Genomic DNA, 24,764 nt, shown 5'->3' with positions numbered 1-24,764 from the left:
TTGAGTCAGTTATTGAAATTGTGAAAAAGTTGGGGGGCTATATATTTATTAAAAAAAAAATAGAAGTACACCACAATGTCACATGTATAACAAATATTTTCATGTAAAGGAATCAATTTTTTTTTTCCTCCATCTGTTTAACAAAACATCATACTTTTTAGTTATGACAAAAGAAATAACTACAATTAAACATTAAATATAATAGCGCTATTTTAAAATTGAACTATAATGATCACTATATTCGTACAAACGCTAAAAATTGATAGCATATATAGCATTTATTATTTCGAAATGCTATAGCGACCGCTATGAATGCTATTTAAATTTTTAAGGAAAATTGATTAGTCTTCACTCATGCACACACCATCCGTTTTGCTTTAGTTCTATATGAAAATGTTGGTTAGAGTGAAAAAACGTGCTGTGTTATGACTAACATGCCGTGACTTTGGTCTTGTGCCGTACCGTAACTAAAATGTTCAGGAGTGGTCATGGCACGCGAATGGTCACGGCACGTGAGTCACGGTGTGACTCGCGTGCCGTGACTATTCACATGCCGTGTTCAAACGTAACTGGTCACGTTTCTCATGTTTAACTATTTTTTCATAATTTAAGTTAGTTTTTATTCAAGATTCATCATTTGATTAAGACCTAACGGTCTTAATTACATGTGACTAGCGTGATTATGTGCCGTGCCAAAATTTTTACAAGCTGGTCACGGCACATGAATGGTCACAACACGAAACACGCGAGTCTCGGCACAGAACAATAACACGTGATGTGCCATTTTTCCCACTTTAATCTTGCAATGTGAACTCTTACAAAGCATATCAAGTAACATATCAGAATTTGCTGAAGTTGCAATCAGTAGACTTGTAAATCTTCTAGATACATGGGTTCGTTAAAATCAACAGAGAAATAAACGATACTTGATCAGATATTTTCTCAAATGAAAGCGAAGGCATGAGTCTCTGGCTCTCTGCTATACATATATCAAAAATAATATTGTCCGTTTATTTTTGTGTAATAGCTACCTCTAGCATATGGATGCAATAGTTTTGTTTTTCTCAACTAACATTTAACAATAACAATGTTAACTTAAAACAAAACAGTAACAATACAAAATTTTACATTTTTTAGAATTTTTGTTACTATTTGTTTCCCATATATAGATAAAAAAAATCCCTGTTTTTGGATGTGTTCTGTAATCTTATGAATCAATATAAAACATTGTTCCAATTTAAAAATATATATATATATTTTTTTAAATGTAAAATTTTGTATTCATACATATTTTAATATGAAGATCATGTTGAACGGTTCATCTTGACTGTTTGGAATTCAAAATAGAGATTGGACGTGAAGTAAAAAATAACCCTTTATGAAGCACAATATCACAACTCCTTTATATATTAATATACCAATATATTTTATATATGACATGCATACATAAATGTTGCTTTGGAAATTTCACAAATTAAGTCACAATGTTGGACCTATCCTTTTTGAAATTAACAGGAAAGTTGAAAAATTGATAAGTATGTTGTGTCTATGCTTTTGTCCACTATTCACCTTTTTTTGAATTGTAACAAGTAGAAAAGGATGTGATACAAAATTAGAAGATGCTTGAAAGGGAGAGATGAGAAATTCAGGGCACAGTTCCTTTTGCGTCTGTGGCTCTTGTTCTTTCTTCATTTCAGGGTTAGATAAATTGATGCACCACATATGCATGGTTACTAGTCAAACCAACTTTTTTTCTTCTTTTTCTGTATTTTGTTCCGTTGTACCATGAATTATTTGTTTTTTTTATCTGATTTTAAGAGTGTTGTCAGTTTCTGTTGTAAGACAAACCTATTATTTTCCACAAATTATACAACTGTATGAACTAAACAGCATAATATATCTAACTTGCTAAGTGCAAACAAAACCAAAACAATATGTGAGAATGATATGTTTGTATATGTTGCTATATATATCCAAAACGTCACTTTTTTGGTGGGTCAAATGCCAAATGTCATGGTCACCAACAGTAGCAATTGCCACTTGGGCTAAATCACAATTTGGCACAATATAATAAACTACTCATAACCAACTGTTGCAACTGATCAGACAAATCTATATGGGCCGTCAGCCCAGGCCCAAGTGTATGTTCTGGCAACAGTGTATCAAACCCACATGACCATCAAAATTAATAATGTGAAGGAAATAATCAAATAAAATTTAACATTCTTTCAAGTTAAATTGCAACACAATGAGATGAAGTTATGACTCAATAACAGACAGTTACTGTGCGCATTACTGTTCGGCACAGTTCAACTGAATTTTGTTTTTCCAAGCGCACAGTAAGTAACAAACTGTTCAATTTGACACATATCCCAAATCCGTTCACAATACCATGTGTCCGCCGAACATGACCTAATAATGGATCAAACTATAAGTTTTTCACTATTCCCCACAATTGTTCACTTGTTGGAAAATCATTAGTCGGGAATTGGTAGCAATTTTGTGGAGTTTAATTATATCAGTATAGCGGTTAAATTTGGAAATATATTTTTAGAAAGGAAAAAGGTTGTGCTAAAAAGAAAGAAAAGAAGGCCCAATGGGCTCCCTTTTTTGAAACTTGTACATTTATTGTATTAGAGTTATTATTTTTATAATATTTATTAGTGTTGTAAAAAATGGCCGATTAGATCAATTAATCGGCTTATTAGTCATTGACGGCGATCAAACCGTTACATATTTTTTTGATTAATCAGTCGATTATTTCCGATTATAGCCGATTATTTTTTATTATTCCCGATTAATCGTTTACCGGTACCCTGTCCGTCCGACAAGCGCTTACTGTAATTTACAACACTGGTATCTATCCTATTTTTGACAAGAATCACGTTGGCTGGGCAATGCCGCATGCATGTGTTTTGTTTAGAGTTGGGGATTGAATAGTACTTAATTAGATGATATCATCATTTCAATTAACATTACAATACATCCAAACTATAACACACCTAAATAGCAAAAAGTTAAACTATTGCAGTTGATTTTTATCACAAGATAACAGAGATTGAAGAAATAAAAAGAAGAAATAAAAACAAAGAGAATACAAAAAATAATACAAAGGAGAAGAAAGACCCACCAAATGCTTCTAACTGCCAACAGATTTGAAGAAGTCAACCACCTTTCTTTTGTCTAGTGGCTTCAGTAGGTGGCGGTCCATACCAGCGGCAACGGCCTTCTGAACATCCTCATCGCTTGCGTCAGCCGACACAGTGATGATTGGTGTGTGGATCCCGTACCGGCTTCCTTCTGTCCGGATCTGTCTGGCTGCTTCATAGCCATCCATCACCGGCATCTGAAAAGGAAAATTACAAAAAAACGATTCAGTTGTTGTTGTAATTGTAAAGAAATTATAGAATAATTTGAATGAGGATTACCGTCTCAGATTTTGGTATTGCACTTGTCAGATTTAGTATCAGTACACTATACCAATATACAAGATCCACCCCCGTTTCACCAATACTCCATCCTCTTCAAATTTCTTAGCCCACGGATAGGTATTTTGGTGGCACTACTTCGGAAATTTGGAGCTGATGGCAAAAACAAAATAAGGGTTCTTGACAAGTGGAGGCGCTATGAGGATGAGAGAGGAGGATACAAAATTTATAGCCGGAAGTAAAGAGAGCCTTTTCAATTAATGGCTCAGATTATGTAGTTTGTGTTATTGCGTCTGAGATTAATTTGTAGTAACAATGTTATCAAAGATAACCATAATGGAAAAACCTAAATCCAGCGGCAATGATGAAAAGTAATTAAAGCAACCCTAAGCCATCAAGAAACTCATCTACACTGCCAAATAGTGAAATGCTCGAAACATTTTTTTTACAATAACATGAACAGATTATTCAAGTTCCTCACCAACATACTAGGCATTTAAATTATTTGTACTTTTGTTTAGTACTGGTAAATGTTGATAAGGTGATAAAAAAAATTACTCTGAAATGTACTCATAAATTGTAAAATATTAAAAACATTGATAACATTTACCTGACAATCCATGAATATAGCATCGTAGGTGAAAGAATAGTCGCGATTTTTTTCCTCTGGTAAGTTCTGTTTCGAGAGCCTTATTTACCAGATGTAGCGCTTCAAAACCATTTTCCGCGATCTTAACCTCTGCTCCAAGATTTGAGAGTACTTTGGACCCCACCATTCTTATGACGTAATCGTCATCAACCACAGGACACGCTTTCCACTTAATGGCTTCTTACTTTGAACTGTACTGCTAGTTTCTTCAGTTATTTCACATGGTTCTTGTGGATGGATATTTACTTGCAGTTCAGGCGATGGGTTGGTTGCCGCTCTATCTACATGCAATTCCTTAGTTTTTTCAAACTCTTGTATGAATTTGAACAACTCGTGCAACCGAGTACCATGGATCGGCTTTCTCAAAGTAAGATTGCATCGAAGGGCTCTGAATTGACTCAAATGTTTTTCAGTTACTTTTGAGTCAGCAATACAGGCAATCTTGCAATAAAGATTGATGTTTCTTTTAATGAATTCAGTTAAAGTTGCTAATATGTCTGAAGGGTTTCCATTGGATAGATCAACAATTACCAGAATCTGTAAAGTAAATTCACTTGACAATTCTGCTCTTCGCAGAGGTTCAGAATCAGATTTGCTCGAGGAGTTAATGTTATGCTTTATCTTTTCAAGAGTTGGAGAAATATGCTTGGCATGTTTAGCCATCCACACTTTTATCCCAAGGCTCTCAATCCATGTCTGTAGGATTCTTTTTGTTTCACTCCCTTGAACAAAGAGAAGGGAATGAACTTTCATGTAATGCGACTCGTTTAACATGAAAGGTTCGGTAATTGTTGATCGATTTGGTTCTTCGTGCCTAATTGTATCGGGAAGAGCTACCTCCTCTGCCCTGAGGAATATGTTGAATTTGAAGCAACTTCCTTTCTCACCAGGCTCCTTGTCACAGATGCTTATCTCGCCACCCATGAGACGTACCTATAAGAAAATAATTTTATTTGAGTGAGTTAATATACTGGTCTTCTTCTTCTTGTTTTTTTGTTAACTACTTTCTTTTGATAGTAACATATCTTTCTGAATCATTTAGTTAACACAGGTATTTTTGTTTTGCACCTTAAGGAATGAAACCTCACAAAAAGTTAAAAAATATGTATGTTATTTTTATATGTACATGGTTAACAATGAAAATATATTTTGAACTAACAAGCAAATTAACCATGTACATATAAAAATAACATATATATTTTTTAACTTTTTGTGAGGTTTCATTCCTTAAGATGCAAAACAAAAATACCTGTGTTAACTAAATGATTCAGAAAGATATGTTACTATCAAAAGAAAGTAGTTAACAAAAAAACAAAATATTGACAAAAATACTCTTTACATCTATGGATAAGGTGTGCAAATCATTGATTAATATGTTATCATCTATTTAGACCAATAATGAAAAAGAAATGCACCCAATGAACTAAATGCTATTTCATCCTAATTGCCAATTGTACTACCTGCTCAGATGCTCACCAACCTTAGCATCGAATCCAACAAGATAACTTGAATCAGGGTCATTCTGTGAATCAACCATGTTATTCAATGACACCGAAATCCGACTTCCCGAAGAACCGGAGAAATGACTCTGATCTAACCCGACTTCCGAAACATATCTAAGGAAATCTTTTAAATCTACACCAACGGAGACAACTCCAAAATTTCCAACAGACGCAGTGAAGGAGATGGTTTGGTTATTTACTTGTGCACTGCCAACATGTCCATTCAATGCATTTAGGAGCCATCCTTTTATTGCAGGAAACTGTTGGAAACTCAAAACAACAGGATACCCGTATCGTTCTCCACTGTACTGAACGGTGTTTTGAAGTTATGGGAGAGAACTGCATTTGTTCGGTTATCACAATGATAGGAGAATACGAGCCCATCTTTGCCAATGTAGGACACATGCGATGCCAACTGGATGGTGGAGAGTGCTGTAAATAACCTTGGAGCAATCTGTATTGCAAAATGAGTTACTTGGAATAAGAAAAATAATGTGTATGTTTTTATTAAACTACATGAAGAATTAAATTGGCAATTTCCTATAATTTATAATAATTGTTAGATCAAACACATAGTCTTCAGTTCTTTTTATCATGTGTTTGAATTGTTTAATTTCACTTTTTATAAAAGCCAAGTGACTTACAGAAAATTCTGAAAAAAATTAAGTATTACTTAATTATACAAGTACAGATTCCATATAAATCATTATAGTGGTTAATAATTAATCAGTGCTCATTTTAGTCTACCATTTGAGTTAAGACAAGTAAAATTAAATTAGGTGTATTGTGTAATGTGAGTTCAAAAGGACCAAGGAATTTACAAATATGTTGGAATTATAATTCATACTTGAGATTACTCGCCATAATAATTCAAAGAAGAAATAATTAAAACAATTTGTAAACAACTTTAACCTCAGTAATTTAGGAGAACACAAGCTAGTTACCTTATTCTCAATCTCTGAATTTTGAATTTTTGATCCAACCAGAGCACACAGTTTAAATTCGAGAAGCATAAGGGTAATTTTAATTAACAACAATTTTTCTCTAGAATATGATGTGGAACATCTAATACAGGGGACTCTGAACAAAATTCATCACATATGAAACAAATTTAAACATGTTTAAAATTTATTATACATACCGGTATATGTATATATGTTATGAATTAATAATTTTAAATCCCCAATTAACTTATGACAAATCAAATCTGAACGAGTTTCAGTCAACAGACAGAGAACTAAAACTATACAGAAAATAGTAATATATTTTATAAGACTACTAATTGCACAAATTGCCTTCTGACTCTCTGATAAGCATTATCTAAATGCATACATTTATACATGTACAATTAAAATACTAAATATAGGGATCATTAATATCACTAAACTAAAATTAATAATGTGAAGTAAATAAAATTCAGCATTGTTTCAAGTTGAATTTCATCACAATGAGATGAAGTCAACTGTGACTTGGTAACAATAAATCAAACTGCCAGTTTTCCACTATTCCCCATAATTGTCCACTTGGGTAAAATTTTTAACAGAGCAGTTTTGGCTTCATGCAGCGCACAAATCATATGCAAGTTTTGATTCTATAGTGTATCCTCTGCATGAAGCCAAAACTGCTCTGTTAATTTTTTACCTGTTTAGTTTCACCAGTATAGTGGTAAAATTTAGAAATATATTTTATTTAGAAAGGAAAAGGTTGTGCTAAGAAGAACAAAGAATAAGGAAGAAAGGTCCAATAAGCTCCTTTTCTTTGAAACTTTTACATTTATTGTTTTATTGTATTTAAGTTACTGTTGTACCTATATTATCTTTCCTGTTTTTGACTAGAATATATCATGTAGTCCTGGGCATGAATGCTTGTGTTTTGTTTAGAGTTAATTAGGGACCTTTATCATGGGATGAATTATGAATATGCATATAAATCTAAACTAAAATAAATAAACAAGCAGTATGAGGATGAATAAGATTTAATCAGGTGATATATATTCCATTAGAATCAGATTTAAGCAGAAATCCTGTTATTCCATTAGAATCACAACAGATTTATTTCCCTAATTTAGACAAATAGGGATTCCATATCTAATCGATTTGGTCCCTATTGGCATTTATCAACAAACAGTTTAAATTAATTTTTTTTATTTCTAGTTATTAGTTTCCCCTTGACCTTATTTTTCAATTTAACATATAACATGTGAAATTATTTTTTAATCTCAATCAAGCAACGAAGCATTAATAGGGTGGAGAAAATTAATTGATCCATATTTAATTTCGGTCATCGTGATTTATTGTCTATCTCTATTCTATTATTAAGCACGTTGGGTGTCCGATCCGTCAACGGCTACAATTGAGAGATGAAACTTCGGATTTGATCTCAGCTCTCCAATTACATATTTTGTCTTCTTTTGATTAAATGCATCTGTTTTATGTATAAAAGTCTAAATTTAGTTAAAAACATACCCACCACATATGCTGCCACACGATATATTACAATTAAAATTGAATAAATTCTGAAATTTAGCAATATATTTATTTGTTTCCTTATTTTTTTTGTTTTCATATTTCTCCTCTTCAATTGAGAAGACTCCACCTTCCATTTTTTTATTTATTATTTTCTTACTTCTTCGTTTCTATACGGATCACAATGGAAATCATTTTTTTTATTTCCTTATTTCTCTTTCTTTGTTTCTATACATATTGGTGTGGGCAATTTAGAATATATTTCCGATATAGAATATATCAATGTGTGTGTGTGTGTTCTAAATTGGAAACAAAGAAGAATATAAATTGGAACGTGTGTGTAAATATATATTTTTCTTATAATATGTGTGTGTGTATATCCTATACATACACACGTTAACAATTTCTATTTATGTTTTTTGATTGATATTGAATTGTTGTATGATATTTGATATTAGATTCGAATCGAACTATTATTTGATATCATTGGTACTTAAAAATTAAAAAATAATCACATCATCAAATTGTTATCAGAGATCACGATTAAAGTTAATTAAAAATACATAAAGCATATAAATTTTCTATTAACATGTATTTTAATTTTTAGATAATTATTATTTTCATTGATATATTTGTTTCTTATAATATGTCCCCGTTGCAACGCATAGGTATGATACTAGTATGTATTTATCAATTTAATTACAAGGACCAATATAATTAGAGTATCAATTGAATCCTTTTTTTTAAATGAAGAATCCAATAATTACGATATTTTTTTTTCATATATAAACCGACATATCTTGCTAGAGAGACAATTCCAATCACCAACAATGTTAGACCTATGGTTCGAAATTCGTTTATCCTACTGACACTATATTACAAAAAAAAATGTTTATTGGTGATATTATATATTCTCACATCTCATATATAAACGAATAATGATTATGAATAAAGTTTTTTTTTTCAATAGTTTTCTTTACAAGAGTATAAGATTTTTTTTTTCTAACCTTAACACTATATACTTTAACTACTAGCTAGAAATAATATTATATATAATAACTCTTAATGAGTAGAACTAGGGTGCTCTTAAGCTCACCAAAGTTTTGGTGAGCTTAACTCTAAAACTCATCAAATCAATTTTAAATGACGAATCCGAACCGTTGAAACCCGCCTACCTTACGTGTGATGCATCTACATGTGAAATTTTTAAACATTCGAATTAATTTAGTATAAAGTCAAGCGGTCAAAAAACGTTCAAAAAATGAATGCACTAAAATTAATTTATTAACCTTCTAATTTTGACCGCTTGACTTTATACTAAATTAATTCGAATGTTTAAAAATTTCACATGTAGATGCATCACACATAAGGTAGGTGGGTTTCAACGGTTCGGATTTGTTATTTGAAATCAATTTTATAAGTTTTAGAGTTAAGCTTACCAAAACTTTCGTGACCTTAAAAGCACCCTAGTTCTACTCACTCTTAATATTTATATAATTTAAATATACATGTATGATGATATTAATGGTCCCTAAAATACTCATTATTTTAATTGTACATGATCAATAGATAATGTATGCATTTACTTAATGCTTCTCAGATTAAGTCAGAAGGCAATATATGTTATTTTTTGTATAGTTTTAGTTCTTTTTTGTTGACTGAAATTCGTCCAGATTTGATTTGTCATAGGTTCATTTGGTATATATTTATACGTATCAGTGTTCTAAATAGCGTGTTATAGTGTTTTTGGACCTTAAACGCTAAGCTATGGCATAATAACGCGTTATTTGAGCTACGGACACTATAGCGGTCCGCTATAGTGCATAGCGTGTAGCGCAAATAGCGCCCGCTATGCAACATTTGCTGTTTTTTTTTTCAATTTATATGAGCTTTAAATAAAGGCTCAAATTGGATTTTAACCGTAATTTTTTTTTACAATTGACGTACTAAGCTTTATATTAAACTATTAAATATTTAATGAGAGATCTATCAAACGAAATCAAAATAAAGAAGCTACAACGCTATGCAACATGAATATTTTTTTTTTCTTTTCAATTTATATGAGTTTTAAATAAAGACTTAGATTGAATATATTAAGATATTTCTTGAAGTAACAAAATGATACTTACTATACAGTAGTTTGAATATTTTGAATATATTAAGATAGTTAATTATGCCATGATGTCTAAGTTATTTTGAAATTTAAATAGAAAGAGATAGATTATGTCATGATGCTGAATATATTTTGAATAGAAAAATATTGATAGTTTATGATATTAGTATTACTATGGATATTTTGAGTTGCAATTTGGACTCTGTATTGGTTCAATATGAATTTAATCAATTTGATATTATTTATTGTTCTATGAGACTTAGATAATGTTGATATTTAGTACAAATATATGATATAATTTTTATAAAAATAAGAAAACACTATGTAGCATAATTTTCGCTATAGTGACGCTATTCGCTATAGCTTTTTTTGTAAGCTTCCCGCTAGCTATGACGCGATAAACGCTATTTAGAACCTTGATACGTATTAATGTACCTAAAATACATATAACAAATTAACACTTAATGGTACGTATTTAATCAATTTAAATCATGTATAAATTTCTTTCATATGTGATGGACACGTGTCACGCTTCTCTTGCTGGGCCAGCCCAAAACCAGCCGAAATTTTTACTAATAGAAAATAAATTAAATAAATATCGATATTACAGAACGGTTTTAATTTTTTTTCGAGATTAAGAAAAACTTGATAGAGTATCACGGCCTCTACCCGTTATAGACTATCACGGTCAAAATTAGCGCTAATTAATCTCCTCGTCAACTAACTGAACTGCGAAGAAAAAAAAAATTAAAAAAAATCCAAGCCGTAATACTCCATCACAGTCAGAGATTTGCACACAAAAAAACAAAAAAAAATTAAACCTCTCACCGTGATACTTAGCGCTAATTCTTTTTTTCCCAAAGAAGTATCACGGCCAGAGGTTTAAAATTTTTTATTATATTTCAATTGTTGGAGATTACCTGGCTTTATTTTTTGCTTCAAATACAGATTTTTATCCTCCTCTCTCTCTCCGTTTTCTCAAATAATAAAATTTTGTTTCCTGACTTTAGCCATTGTAAGAAAATAGGTTTCACTACTTATTTGTATTGAATGGCTGGCTTTGGCTATATTTCAAATTTTTAATTAGAAACTTTTACACTGCATACACTCCTTCTGGAGTAGTTTTTATTATTATCTTTTTAAATTCAAATTTGTAACAATTCGTCACAATTAGAGTGTGTGTGTATTAATGTAGTTGAATACGACAATTTTTATACAAATAAAATATAGTACGATTTAATCAAAAAGTTAACCAAATAATTACATCGATTTGTAGGCCACATTATATTTAAATAAATTAATTGCAAGACAAAAAGAGGTTAATTCAACATTCTATTTTATATAACTACTGAACTTAATGTATTATTTTTCATATCACTTATTTCATTATTTACGGAAAAATTTATCACTTCATATAACTAAATATAATATTATATATATCATCTCACTTATCAATTCAATCACTATAGCTTTGTTAGTTATCTTTTTAAGGTGTTCAATTGCTTTGAACAATTTTCAATTGCTTTGAACAATTTTCAATTTAAAAAGTTTTAAACGTACACAAAATAGGAAAATCATAGAAACAATGTTATCTTATATCGTATATAGAAATAAAACATACACCTCATTATTGGAAACATTGTAAATCCATCCAAAAATTCAATCTCATACCAAATAATTGCAATAAGTTATAATTAAATACCTCCTCTGCTAAAACCCCTGCTGGGATTTCAGGAGATTTCAAGAGATAGAGGAGAGAGGAGAGAGGAGAGAGATAGACACAGGGATTTCTGATTCCTGAAATCCGTTTGGAAATTGAGCACATTTGAACTCCACGACCATATATTTCCCTCTGTCACGCACCCCCTTCTATTTACATCACCGACTTCCCCTGTTTCTCATCAACCCCGATCCTCTGTTTCAAACCCCTGCCCCCATCTCCTCTGTTCTGCCCAAACCCCGCCTCTCCTCCTCTCAAACCCCTGCCCAAGGAGAACCCCCTTCTATTTACATCACCGATTTCCCCTGTTTCTCATCAACCCCGATCCTCTGTTTCAAACCCCTGCCCCCATCTCCTCTGTTCTGCCCAAACCCCGCCTCTCCTCCTCTCAAACCCCTGCCCAAGGAGAACCCCCTTCTATTTACATCACCGATTTCCCCTGTTTCTCATCAACCCCGACCCTCTGTTTCAAACCCCTGCCGCCATCTCCTCTGTTCTGCCCAAACCCCGCCTCTGCTGCACCTTTCTTTCCCTCCGCTACCTTCTCTCGTAACTTTGTCAAACCGAGTTGAAGTTCTTTTTTGTGTGGAACATTCTGCATTAAGGTACTAGAAGATTTCATTATTTTGCTACATAAATTGATTAATTAGGATATGGTAATTTCATCTATTTAGTTAGAATGAATTTTGCTCTTAGGTTGTATTAATTCATGAATAAGTATTTCTTTTATTAAAATCTGAAAATTTTAGATTATTGTTAAAAATTCTTTAGTCATAATGTAAATCTGAAATGTAACGATAAACAATAATACATTTCTTTCAAATCTTGTTCGGTTAATCTATTTTCCATCTTTATTTAAGTTCTTGTATTTAATGTAAATTTATTTAATTAATTCATGAAATGGAGTGCAGCCATACATTTTATCTTCTTATGGTTCTTTTAATTATGAATATGAACTTTTTTTTTTTTATTAGATTTTATTATCATATTATTATTAACAATAAGTTTTCCTAGTAAATAATAATTATTTCTTTTAAAATGCTTAAGTTGCTTTTATATACTTGTTTATCATTATAACAAAGATTAAACAGCCTTTTCCTAAATATAATATACTGTATAATTCAGCCAAGTCCCTGAGATTTTAGAATGTATATTCTTGTCTCTTTGTGATCCATAGGAAGCTAATGGTAATTTTTTTTACATTTCAATCAACAACAGCTGATCAGAAAATTTTATGGTAATTTTTCTTTTTTGCAAATGTATATATATATACTCCGTACGTATTAAAATTGTGTTCCCATCAGAGCACACAATTTAAATTGGATTTTTTAATTAATTACTTTCCTTCTTTCCAAATGCTGTCAGAAAAAATAAGGGTAATTTTAATTAATTAATAACAACTTTTCTAGAGAATATGACGTGGAACATTTAACATAGGGGACTGGTTTGGCCGAAATTTTTATTAATAAGAAATAAATTAAATAAATATCGATATTAGATAATGGTTTTGATTTTTTTTCGAGGCCAAAGACTGTGATAATCTATCATGTTTTTTTCTATATCTCGAAAAAAATTAAAACCGTTCTCTAATATTGATATTTATTTAATTTATTTCTTATTAATAAAAATTTCGGCCAAACCAGTCCCCTATGTTAAATGTTCCACGTCATATTCTCTAGAAAAGTTGTTATTAATTAATTAAAATTATCCTTATTTTTTCTGACAGCATTTGGAAAGAAGAAAAATAATTAATTAAAAAGTCCAATTTAAATTTTCTTATTATGTACGGAGTATATATATATACATTTGCAAAAAAAAAAATTACCATAAAATTTTCTTATTATCTTTCAAATCAGGAAGTGTATCTTTGATGCTACTAACTTCCATTTCTTACTATTACAAAAACCATGAATAGTGTATTTGATTGACGCGTTGATAATCCAACCAGAAGTCGTATCCTCTGCATTAACTCAAAAGGGAATCTTTTGAGTTAATGAATCCTGACCATCCGATCTGGTTTAAGATTCGTGCAGACTAGATCTGCACTAATTTTAATGAGTACTCTATATCATAAGCAGAGACCGGATTGGCTCCGTTTAAAATCAGACGGTTGAGATTCATTAACTCAAAAGATTCCTTTTTGAGTTAATGCAGAGGATACGCATTCATTAACTCCGTTAGCCCACTGTTTTGTCTCTTTGTAATCAGTCTAAACCTTCCATTAATTATAAATAGACCCGGCCTTTGAAGAAAATGTGTGAATGCTAGACAATTACATAGCCCTAAATTGTGTTTGGGAAACGGTTTAAATATTTAATGCAAAAACATGTCCTGTTATTATAATTATATGAGTGTACTTTTTTACCTCACGCTTCTGGCCATGCAAATGTTTTATACCTATGCCAAATTGCTATATATCTCTCCTCTCCATCTACCAAAATTCTATAAATTGTCTTAACAATTAAGAAAAAAAAAAAATTCAACAAGGTTTAACCATTTTCATCATATCTTGATCTTTCTCATAGTTTAACAAGAAAATAGCGGATCATCTCTATTCTTAACTAAATCTTGGGAGCTCTAAATTGGTACATTTGTTTCCTTACTCACTGTCTCTTTCTTGTTTTATTTTTATTTTTCAATTGTTGGCGATTACGTACCTAGGTTTTATCAAAGGAGAAAAAAAAACTTCAATTAAAGATTTTTATCCTCCTCTAGCTCTCTTTCTCCGCTTTCTCAAATAATAAATCTTTGTTAGCCACTGTAAGGAATAGGGTTCACTATTTATTTGCATTGAACAGCCAGGTACATACCCTTATATATCAAAAAAATTGATTAGAAACATTTACTCTACATAAAATCCTTCTGGAGTAGTTTTCAAAATTATTGTTCAAGAACATTTACTTCCTCTCCTTGTTAAAATTTCCTAAATACTATATTTTATTAATTCAGTCAAGTCCCGGTGATTTTATTTAGTTTGTATAATCTCTTAATCACATCTAATATTTAATGTCGCTTTGTGATCCATACGAAGCTAATGGTATTTTTTTTTACAATTCAATCAGCAACAGTAAAAAATGGGAGGAGAAGAGAATTCAATGGCCCATCAACTGACAAAGAAATGGATTCTGCCATTAGTAAGCATATTTTTCCATATCATCTTGATTGATCAGCACATTTACAGTTTGTTACCAATCAAGCTGTTTCAGCTCTTGTACTGATTTGATCTTTTGGCACTTTATTTGAATTTAAAGCCGTTACTGTGCTGCACTTATTTCCCGCGCTTTTTTTACGTATACCCAATGCCTATTTTTATACATGAAACTTCGAGTACGTATATGGAATGGCATATATGGTGTCAGGTGCTGTCTCACTTTGTTGATGGGACACAGACATTTGTTCTATATCATCTTACTCAACAACATAGAATAGAGAAAATTAACAGCAACTGTGGTCATGAAACATCAAAATAGCCATATTATAAGTTCTGAAAATTAATAAGATTTGCTATATACTGCTTTTATATATATATGATCGACTTTAGGATCCTAATTAATTCAGTGATACACCACCAATTGAAAAGATAAAAGCAAAAATAAGAATGATAATAAAAATAATACTAATCCATCTCAACAATGCTTGCTTATGAAAATTAAATAATTTTCCTTGTTACTTAACCATTATAGGTGGCTTCAATGCTGGCTGTAGGCCTACTTGTTGTCTCGGTCTTTGCAACATGTCTTGCTGAACAAAAGAGCATAGTACTTGTACAAAGTAACATGGATCAGAGTCATTTCTCAGGTTCTTCTGGAAGTCGGATTCCGGTGCCACTGAATAAAATGGTTGATTCAAGTTATCGTGTTGGATCCAATGCTGAAGTTGCTGAGCATCTGAGCAGAACACAGAACAGTAGCATGCAGATTAAAATACCAAGAGTTCCAATGGTATGAAATGAACTTATTTTCGTTACAACATATATGCAAAAAAAAATTACATAGCATTTTATTATGTTTTAGTGAATAATAATAATAGCTCATATGTTGAATCAAACTGCATAAGATTCATTTCCCTATATATATGCAATGTGGCCAAATATAGTATTCTAGAAACTTGCCAATTTACAAAAAAAAAAAAATAAATACATTGAGAACATGAAAATACAAGGCAGGTAATACAATTGGCCTTAAATAGATGGTACCATATTAATCTGCAAATGTCTGTATGCATATCTACTTGTTGTGAGCATAAAAGCACACCTGAGCCAAGGCATAAAGAATATTTTTGTTAACTAATTCTGATGATGGTAACATATCTTTCTGAATCATTAAGTTAACATAAGTATTTTTGTTTTGTATCTTAAGGAAAGAAAGCTCACAAAAATTTAAAGGTTATATATGTTATCTTTATGAGTATATGATTAATTGCTTAAAAATGAAAATATACATTATAAAGGTTATATAATTTGCTTCTAACAAGATATAATAGTAATTCTATCCTTAAATTTGCACGTGTATATATATATAATATTAACATTCAAAGTGATTAATAATGTACGACAATAATGCAAGTGTTTTTCCATGTTACTTTTATTTTGCGTGAATTAACATTACTTTTGTTAACCTGATTTCTGTTTTACTTGTGTAGGTCATTACTCTTGCTTTCCCAGACGACAAAACAATGGAAATTTTCCAAGTTTTGAAAGTCATAATCATCTGCTTAGCTGTAGTTGTGCTTGTTGGCATGGCCTTATTTGCCTTCTTCATGTTGCGACGTCTCAAACAGTCAAAAATGCAAGAGGCCATTTTACAAGGTGAACTAATAAAACAGAAGGAAGCAGTGCAACAGGCCGAGAGGAAGAGCATGAACAAGAGCTTGGCAGTTGCACGGGCTAGTCACGACGTGCGCAATTCACTACACAGCATCATTGGGTTGATTGAGTATTGCCAGGATCAGACACCAGGCTCTGATTTGGGAACAAACTTAGTGAAGATGAAGGACTATGCCGGGGATCTCTTAGGTTGGTTTAAACGCTTGTTTCTTCTTGATAGTTGGAATTATTACTGTCTTGTTCATTTCACGTACTGTTCCCAAATTTGTTTCGTTTTTATTTAAAAAAAAAAATGAATGATCCAAACAGGTCACAAGTTTTATTAGCAAGAAACTACTTTCACACCAACAAAAGCGCAAAAATTACACCCTCCCTAGGAAGAAACCCTAAACCGGTCCGGTTCATGGTGTCAAGCATGTAGCATACAGTGTATTTATCTAAGAAATAATCATAGACTTATTAGCCATCCACTTTTAGAAACAATCTTATTTACTAATTAACTATTTAATATTACACACATATGATCAGTAACCCAAAATCAGAATCCTCACACCAAACAATCTGGAAGCAGAAAATATACAGTATCAGAATCATAACGGTGCAAAGATTGTATATTTTCTTTTTTCTTTTTTTGGATCTTTTGTTGTTTACTCGGAGTCAGACGGTAATTAATTTAAATTGGTACAAAAAGTCATGTTCATGCTACCAGAGACTATATTGGGTAAAATTGGACTTAACTTTACTGCCTGCTTAATTAATGGTCGACCGATGCATGTATTTGTTTGTCCACCCATAAAGTTTCTGTATCAAATTGGGATTTTGAACGGTCTGATTCCTAGAGTACAGAAATAAAATTCTAATAATCCTATGAAGAATTCTCTATAATTAGCTTTTCTCATGAATGCAAGCTATATATGGTGATGTATGTTATGCATTATTTGACTTATTGCTCATCTTGCACTAAATTTATGTGTACTTAAACTATATATTTCTTTCAGCTTATTGGCTATTTAATATTAAATTTTTGCAGATATATTGAACACAATACTTGACAGTAGTAAGGTGGAATCAGGAAAGATGCGTTTAGAACAAGCCGAATTCAACATATCTCAAGTAATTGAAAAATCAGTTGACGCATTTAACGTCTTGGCTGAGAAGAAAGGGTTGGAGATGATATGGGACCCGTGTGATTTCTCTGTTTTAAAGTTGGGGAAGGTGACAGGGGACAAACAGAGATTTAAGCAAATTTTGGATAATTTGTTGGGGAATGCTGTCAAATTCACATCAGAAGGGAAAATTGTTGTTCGCGCTTGGGCAAGCAAACCAAAATTGAAAATTACTAATTTTTCATCCGATTATGGATTGTCCATTTCACGCATGTTTTGCTGCCTGTCAAGAAATACTTTTAGGCATTTTAGAAGTAGAACCAAGCAGCAAGAAGTTCAATATATGGGAAACGATCCCTATTCAATTGAGCTGACTTTGGAAGTGGATGATACCGGAATGGGGATACCGGTGGAAAAGAAAGCATCGGTTTTTGAGAACTACGTTCAAGTCAAGGAAGATTCACCTGAAGGCACCGGCTTGGGACTTGGAATTGTGCAATCTTTTGTGAGATTCTTATTCACTAGCTTCTTTTTTATTATTTGGTTAAGGAATTGATGTGATGTTTTAGGCTTTTACCTATTTAGTCAGGAATACAAGTTGAGGCCTTAGCCCAAACAAAAATAGCATATCAAAATGCAATGACAATTTTCTTCTACATAACCTTCTATCTGTCCTGGTCTCCAGCATATAATATAAATTTTACTATGGTGTTACTTATACAGCTTATTTTCAGTTGAACAGAAACTGGTTATGCTTGTTAGTTCAAAATAAGGCTAAAAAAGAAGAAGACCAGTATATTAACTCACTCAAATAAAATTATTTTCTTATAGGTACGTCTCATGGGTGGCGAGATAAGCATCCGTGACAAGGAGCATGGTGAGAAAGGAAGTTGCTTCAAATTCAACATATTCCTCAAGTCAGGGGAGGTAGCTCTTCAGGATACAATTGGACACAAAGAAGCAATCAGATCAACAACTGTCGAACCTTTCATGCTAAAGGAGTCACATTCCATGAAAGTTCATTCCCTTCTCTTTGTTCAAGGGGGTGAAACAAAAAGAATCCTACAGGCATGGATTGAGAGCCTCGGGATAAAAGTGTGGACGGCTAAACATGCCGAGCATATTTCTCCAGCTCTTGAAAAGATAAAGCACAACATCAACTCCTCGAGCAAATCAGATTCTGTGCCTTTTTGCAAGACATTTTCAAGGAAAACTGAGAATGTAGAGAACGAACGGTGCTTGAGTGGGCTGCAAAAAGATTCTGAACTTCTGCCAAATACAGAATTGTCCGATGAATTTCCTTTAAGAATCCTCGTAGTTGTTGATCTATCCAATGGAAACCTCCCAAAGATATTACCAACTTTTACCGACTTTATTGGAAGAAACCCCAATCTTTATTGCAGGATTGCCTGTATTGCTGACTCAAAAGTAACTGAAAAGGATTTGAGTCAATTCCAAGACCTTCCCTGCAATCTTACTTTGAGAAAGCCGATCCATGGCACTCGGTTGCACAAGTTGTTCAAACTCATACAAGAGCTTGAAAATGCTGAGGAATTGCATGTAGAAAAAACAACAACCAACCCATCACCCGAATTCCGGATAAATATCCAACCAAAAGAACCATGCGAAATAACTGAAGAAACTAGCAGCCCAATTCAAATTAAGAAGCCGTTAAGTGGGAAGCGTTTTCTATTGGTTGATGACGATTATGTAATAAGAATGGTGGGGTCCAAAGTACTTTTAAAGCTTGGTGCAGAGGTGGAGGTTGCCAAAGATGGTCTGGAAGCACTACGTATGGTAAAGAATGCTCTCGAAACAGGACTTACCCGAGGAAAAAATGGCGACTATTGTTTCACCTATGATGCTATATTCATGGATTGTCAGGTAAATGTTATTAAAATTTATTAAATATTTTATAATTTATGAGTACAGTGCAGAGTACGGTCTCGTACCACCTTATGAACATTTACCAATACTGTACAAAAGTGCACATAATTTAAATGCCTAGTATGTTGGTGAGGAACTTGAGCAATCTGCCAGTGGGGTAGGTTTTATAATCTATGACAAATCAGGTTATAAAAAGGTGTTTCGAGCATTTCGCTATTTGGCGGCGGGGATGAGGTTCTTGATGGCTTAATTAGGGTTTGTTTTAATTACTTATCATCATAGCCACTAGATTTAGGATTTCTATAACGGTTATATTTGAAAAGAGTGCCACTACAAATTAATCTCGGCCGCAATAACTGGAATTCGATAATCTCAGCCGCTAACAGAAAAGGCTCTCTTAAACTCCCAGCTATAAATTCCGCATCCTCCTCTCCCATCCTCATAGCGCCTCCACTCGTCAAGAACCATTGTTTATTATTTTCCATCATCTCCAAATTTCCAAATTAGCGCCACCAAAATATCTATCCATCGGCTATGAAATTTGAAGAAGAGGGAGTATTGGTGAAATTGGGACGGATATGGGATATCGGTATAGTGAACCAGTACTAAATCTGACAAGTACAGTACCAAAATCTGAGACGGTAATCCTCGTTCAAATTATTTCATAATTTCATTACAATTACAACAACTAAATTGTTCTTTCTGATACAGTATTCCTCGTTCAAATTATTCCATAATTTATTTACAGTTACAACAACAACTGAATTGTTCTTTTTGTGATTTTTCCTTTTTTAGATGCTGGTGATGAATGGCTATGAAGCAGCCAGACAGATCCGGGAAGAAGAAAGCCGGTACGGAATCCACGTGCCAATCATCGCTGTGTCGGCTGACGCAAGCGATGAAGACGTCCAGAAAGCCATCGCTGCTGGTATGGACCGTCATCTATTGAAGCCACTAAACGAAAGCAAGGTGGCCGACTTCTTCAAACCCGTCGGCACTTAGAAGCTCTCTGTGGCGCTTTCTTCTTTTTTTATATATTTATATTTATTCTTCTTCTTTTTCTTTTTCAATCTCTGTAATATTGTAATAAAAACAAGCTGTAATACTTTAATTTTCTGGTTAGGTGTGTTATAGTTTGGATGTAATGTACTGTAAATTGAAATCGTGTTATCATCTAATTAAGTTTTATTCATCCTCATAGTGCTTGTTTATCTATTGTAGTTCAGATTTATACGTATTAATATATATTCATCCCAAGCTGAAGGTCCCTAACTCTAAACAAAACACATGCATGCTCCGTTAAAAATAGGAAAGATAACATAATAACAGCGACTCTAATACCAGGAAGGGGGGGGGGGGGGGGGGGGGGGGGGGGGGGCGGGGCTTTCTGTTTTTTTAACTCAACCTTTTCCTTTATAAGTAATATATATTTCTAAAACTAACCACTATACTAGAGGTGGCAACGAGCTACTAATGTGCGAATTAGGTCTCACTCGTAATCAGCTTGTTTATGGATCAAGCTGAGTGAGCGAGTTTGAATTTTAGGTTCCGAGTTGAAATTGCTATTCAAAACTGACTCGTGACTTGTCCGAGCGAGCCGAGCTAGCTCGTTACTAGCTTGGCAAATTTAAAAAATTGTATATTTTATTTCCTGCTATATCTTAAATTTTCATAATACATCTTATCAATTATGACTAAAACAAAATAATATTTATATGACTAATTATTGAGGAATACTCTTAATTCAATTGTAATTAAGCAAATAAACTACTATAAATTAAGTTTACAGCTAAATTCATATATACAAAATACAAATATATCAAAATCCTAAATTCATACAAACATATTCACAGAATAAATTCATGCATATCAAATCAAACAAATTTATACAAATTAATTTAGTTGTTTATAATTAATTCACACATATTTCATACAAAATTACCAATCAACTTAAGCACAGTCCAAAACGGATCCAATTAAACTATTAAACTATGTATATTAAATAACTCGTTAACGACCAAGCTGGCTCGTGCCGAGCCAGGCCAAACTCAAACTCATTAATTCTAGCTCGAGTATGTAGCGAGAGCGAGCTAATTTTAATTCGATCCACTAACAAACGAGCTGTTACCGATCGAGTTACGGGCGAATACCAAACGGGCCACAAGCCACGTGCTTTTTTTGCCAGTCCTACACTATACTGGTGAAATTAAATTCCACAAACTTGCCAACCAATTTAACGTTTTTTCTAAAATTACTATTAAACCAGTTTAACAGTTCTTGAACACCACAGTGTTAAAAATTATCTAAAGGTAAATGTTTATTAGTCTGCATGTAGATAATTGTGATTGTAAGTATTGTTTTCAAACAATAATAAACATATAAATGAATCAGTTTTTAGTCCAGTAGTTAAAATAATACTATGCGAGAAGTCAGATATCGAAATTCGATTATAAACATTTACACTAGGGCTGCTCATAAGTCTAGTTGAGGACAACTTGAATTTAACTCGTGAACTCATGAGCCGAGTTAAGTCCGAGTCACTAATCTAGTTCTGAGTCAAAAACTCCGATTTGGAATTAACTCGCGAGCAACTCGTGACTCATAATGTAGTACATAGTGAAACAGTCTAATTTAATTCTAACAAAAAAAATTACATATTTTACCAAAATAATACATAATTAAAGGCAATACATAATGAGATAATAACCAATATATAATTATAAATTATGAAAATATCAAAATAGTACATAATTAAAAATTATCAAACCGATAAAGTCTAACAAAACAGTACAGAGTCTAATAAATAGGAGGCTGGGAGCCTGAGAGGCCGAAGGGCAAAGGCTAGGCTGACTTGGCGAGGCGGACACAAAGTGGGGAATGGGGATTAGGTTTAGTCGCTTCTCTGATTTTTTTTTATTTTTTTTTAAGTTTCAAGCGGCAATGTGAAAAGCAGCTATAAGGTTTTGGGGGCTTTAAAATTGGAAATAAATGAATTAGGGTTTGGTGTGATGAGTTCAACCGAGTTGGAGGTAACTTGGATTCGACTCATAAATCAACTGAGTCAGTAAACTCGAGTCAGTTTTAACTCGAGTTATAGTGAGCTAAATCCGACTTGATTCCGAACTGAGTTTCGAGTTATGAGCTTTTTGTGCACCCCTAATTTACACTCCTTGACATCAAATTAAGGAAAGTGTTTACGGATGAATAGGCAAATGTCTTGTTTCCATATCTTTTTTTTTTTTGTTTCCATATCTATTGTGTAAACTATCAGGCATTTCACATTTGCCTTGACAAAAAATGGTTGGAAGAATATATCACTTTCACTTTCCTTATTAATTATAGACTTATATTCTGTATTTCATTCATATTTCATGCTAATTCTTATTAAAATAAAATGAATCAATGAAAATGGTCAGCGGGAATGATTTCAATAAAATCGTTTGCCATTTAATAATTTTTATGGTATTTAAGAAATGCCCAGATGAGTGTCCATAGGTCAGAAAATTTAATAAATAATGAGAAATAAACCACACCACTAGATACTTAAAATTTTTGGGGGTTATACAGTTTTTAATTTCAACTTCTATCTATTTTTAGGTTGAACAAGTGACACATTGACATCATTCTTGGCTATTTTCAAGCTTTACTAGTAGGTATAATACATAAAATGTATAGTTTTGCATGTTAGTAATTAAACAAGTTTTTAAAAAATGTTTAACCACATTTAATGGTGAAAGATATTTATTATTTAATTGTTCATTGAAGTCAACCAAGTCTGGGTGGTGTAGTTGGTTATCACGTTCGCCTCACACGCGAAAGGTCCCCGGTTCGAACCCGGGCTTAGACATACTTTTTTTGTTAGCTCTTTTGGTGAACTTAAATCTGAATCTGTCGGATCTCCTTTAGAATCCGTGCGAGTTTGATCTGATGGAATTCACCTCCTCCCCGGTACTTGTACTATCTTTTACATTTACTGAATCTGAACCGTTCCTTTTAACTTCGAACGAATCTCAAAGCCCAATAATACTGCTTCCTGCACTAGCCCGAATCCCAAAGCGCCTGGGAGTTAATCTTAAACCGTAAAGTGAAGGGAATCTTTTACAGTAATGGAGAGGATACTTGTTCGATCTGATGAGGGTGAACGGAAATTGTAAACTGCTCTCTCCGTTTTTTTTTTTTTTTTTTTCGGTACGCTTCGTCCCTTCTCTGCTCTCTCCGTCTCCCTCCGCCGTGCTCTTCTCAATTTACTTTGTCGCTTCTCTTTCTCCATTCTCTCCTTACCGCATCTTCAGGCGACTTCACCACTTCAATCTGCAACTGTTACGGCGGCTGCGATTTCTTGGTTTCTCTCTTTTCTTCTCCCTTGTTTCCTTTTCAGATTCAAAACCCAATTGCAAGTTTGCAACTGTTAGTTATTTCTCTTATTGTAATTGTTTGTGATTATTTGAAGGTGAGATTGCTTGATTTTTAGAGTTGTTGTTTAGAACTCAAACCCTAATAGTACCTTTCGGTACCGAGCTTAAACTAGACTGTACCAGTGCATTGCACCTTGGTCTTGCTGATTAATTAATGCACTTCCCACTGGTACCTGTTGGTACAAGTTCTCTATTTTGACAAATCTGGTACACTGACTCGATCAACTGGACCAAGACTGCTGCATCAAATGCGGCTGAGTCGGTGAAGGACATAGCTGGCATAGTCAAGGATGACAGTTGGTGCGGTCGCTGACTCGATCAAGGCTGCCAACGGCAAACCTGACTCATTGTTGGCTTTTGTTGCTGTGCCTTTTTGTGGCTAATTTGGGAATTAGGATGTGTGTCTGAGAAAACATTAGTTAATTCTAGAATTAGGGGAAGTTACTTTATTGAAATCATGTTTTTGCAAGTTTGTTGTTAATTATATAGCTTATATATGATCTTTATTTCTTTCCTGTGTTGACATCGATTCTGAAAATATAGTTTGCAAATATCTCTAGTACGGACCAATCCGCGCTATGCATAGTATCATAGCCTCACTCAACTGACAAAATAAGATATCTCAAAACACAATCAAAACACAATCAAAATGCA

The 24,764-nt window shown here is 32.9% G+C and overlaps 2 protein-coding genes and 1 non-coding gene across 3 annotated transcripts; 2 read left to right on the top strand and 1 right to left on the bottom strand.

The window, feature by feature from the left end:
• Positions 1 to 3,139: 3,139 nt before the first annotated feature.
• On the bottom strand, positions 3,140 to 4,204 carry LOC144544056 (putative histidine kinase 2). Its single transcript, XM_078292472.1, has 2 exons — positions 4,127 to 4,204; positions 3,140 to 3,346 (listed from the first exon to the last, which is right to left on the bottom strand). Exons 1-2 carry the CDS (start codon positions 4,202 to 4,204, stop codon positions 3,140 to 3,142), a joined length of 285 nt encoding a protein of 94 aa, XP_078148598.1.
• A 12,329-nt stretch (positions 4,205 to 16,533) lies between these two features.
• CKI1 (Signal transduction histidine kinase) lies at positions 16,534 to 20,787 on the top strand. Its single transcript, XM_078293044.1, has 4 exons — positions 16,534 to 16,891; positions 17,733 to 18,313; positions 18,640 to 19,692; positions 20,491 to 20,787. Exons 1-4 carry the CDS (start codon positions 16,552 to 16,554, stop codon positions 20,695 to 20,697), a joined length of 2,181 nt encoding a protein of 726 aa, XP_078149170.1. The 5' UTR covers positions 16,534 to 16,551; the 3' UTR covers positions 20,698 to 20,787.
• A 2,681-nt stretch (positions 20,788 to 23,468) lies between these two features.
• TRNAV-CAC (transfer RNA valine (anticodon CAC)) lies at positions 23,469 to 23,542 on the top strand. Its single transcript has one exon. It is a non-coding gene; the product is annotated as a tRNA-Val (tRNA).
• The last annotated feature ends 1,222 nt before the right edge of the window (positions 23,543 to 24,764 follow it).

This window comes from Carex rostrata, chromosome 26 (assembly GCF_964058835.1).
Source record: "Carex rostrata chromosome 26, lpCarRost1.2, whole genome shotgun sequence".
In the NCBI taxonomy this organism is placed as follows: domain Eukaryota; kingdom Viridiplantae; phylum Streptophyta; class Magnoliopsida; order Poales; family Cyperaceae; genus Carex; species Carex rostrata.
This window is presented reverse-complemented; position numbering and strand designations above follow the sequence as displayed.

Coding starts and splice junctions, on each gene's coding strand:
- LOC144544056 (XM_078292472.1), bottom strand. CDS start 4,204: ATGGTGGGGTCCAAAGTACTCTCAAATCTTGGAGCAGAGGTTAAGATC. Junction 3,347..4,126: donor GTTTTGAAGCGCTACATCTG/GTAAATAAGGCT, acceptor TTTCCTTTTCAG/ATGCCGGTGATGGATGGCTA.
- CKI1 (XM_078293044.1), top strand. CDS start 16,552: ATGGAAATTTTCCAAGTTTTGAAAGTCATAATCATCTGCTTAGCTGTA. Junction 18,314..18,639: donor TTGGAATTGTGCAATCTTTT/GTGAGATTCTTA, acceptor ATTTTCTTATAG/GTACGTCTCATGGGTGGCGA. Junction 19,693..20,490: donor CTATATTCATGGATTGTCAG/GTAAATGTTATT, acceptor TTCCTTTTTTAG/ATGCTGGTGATGAATGGCTA.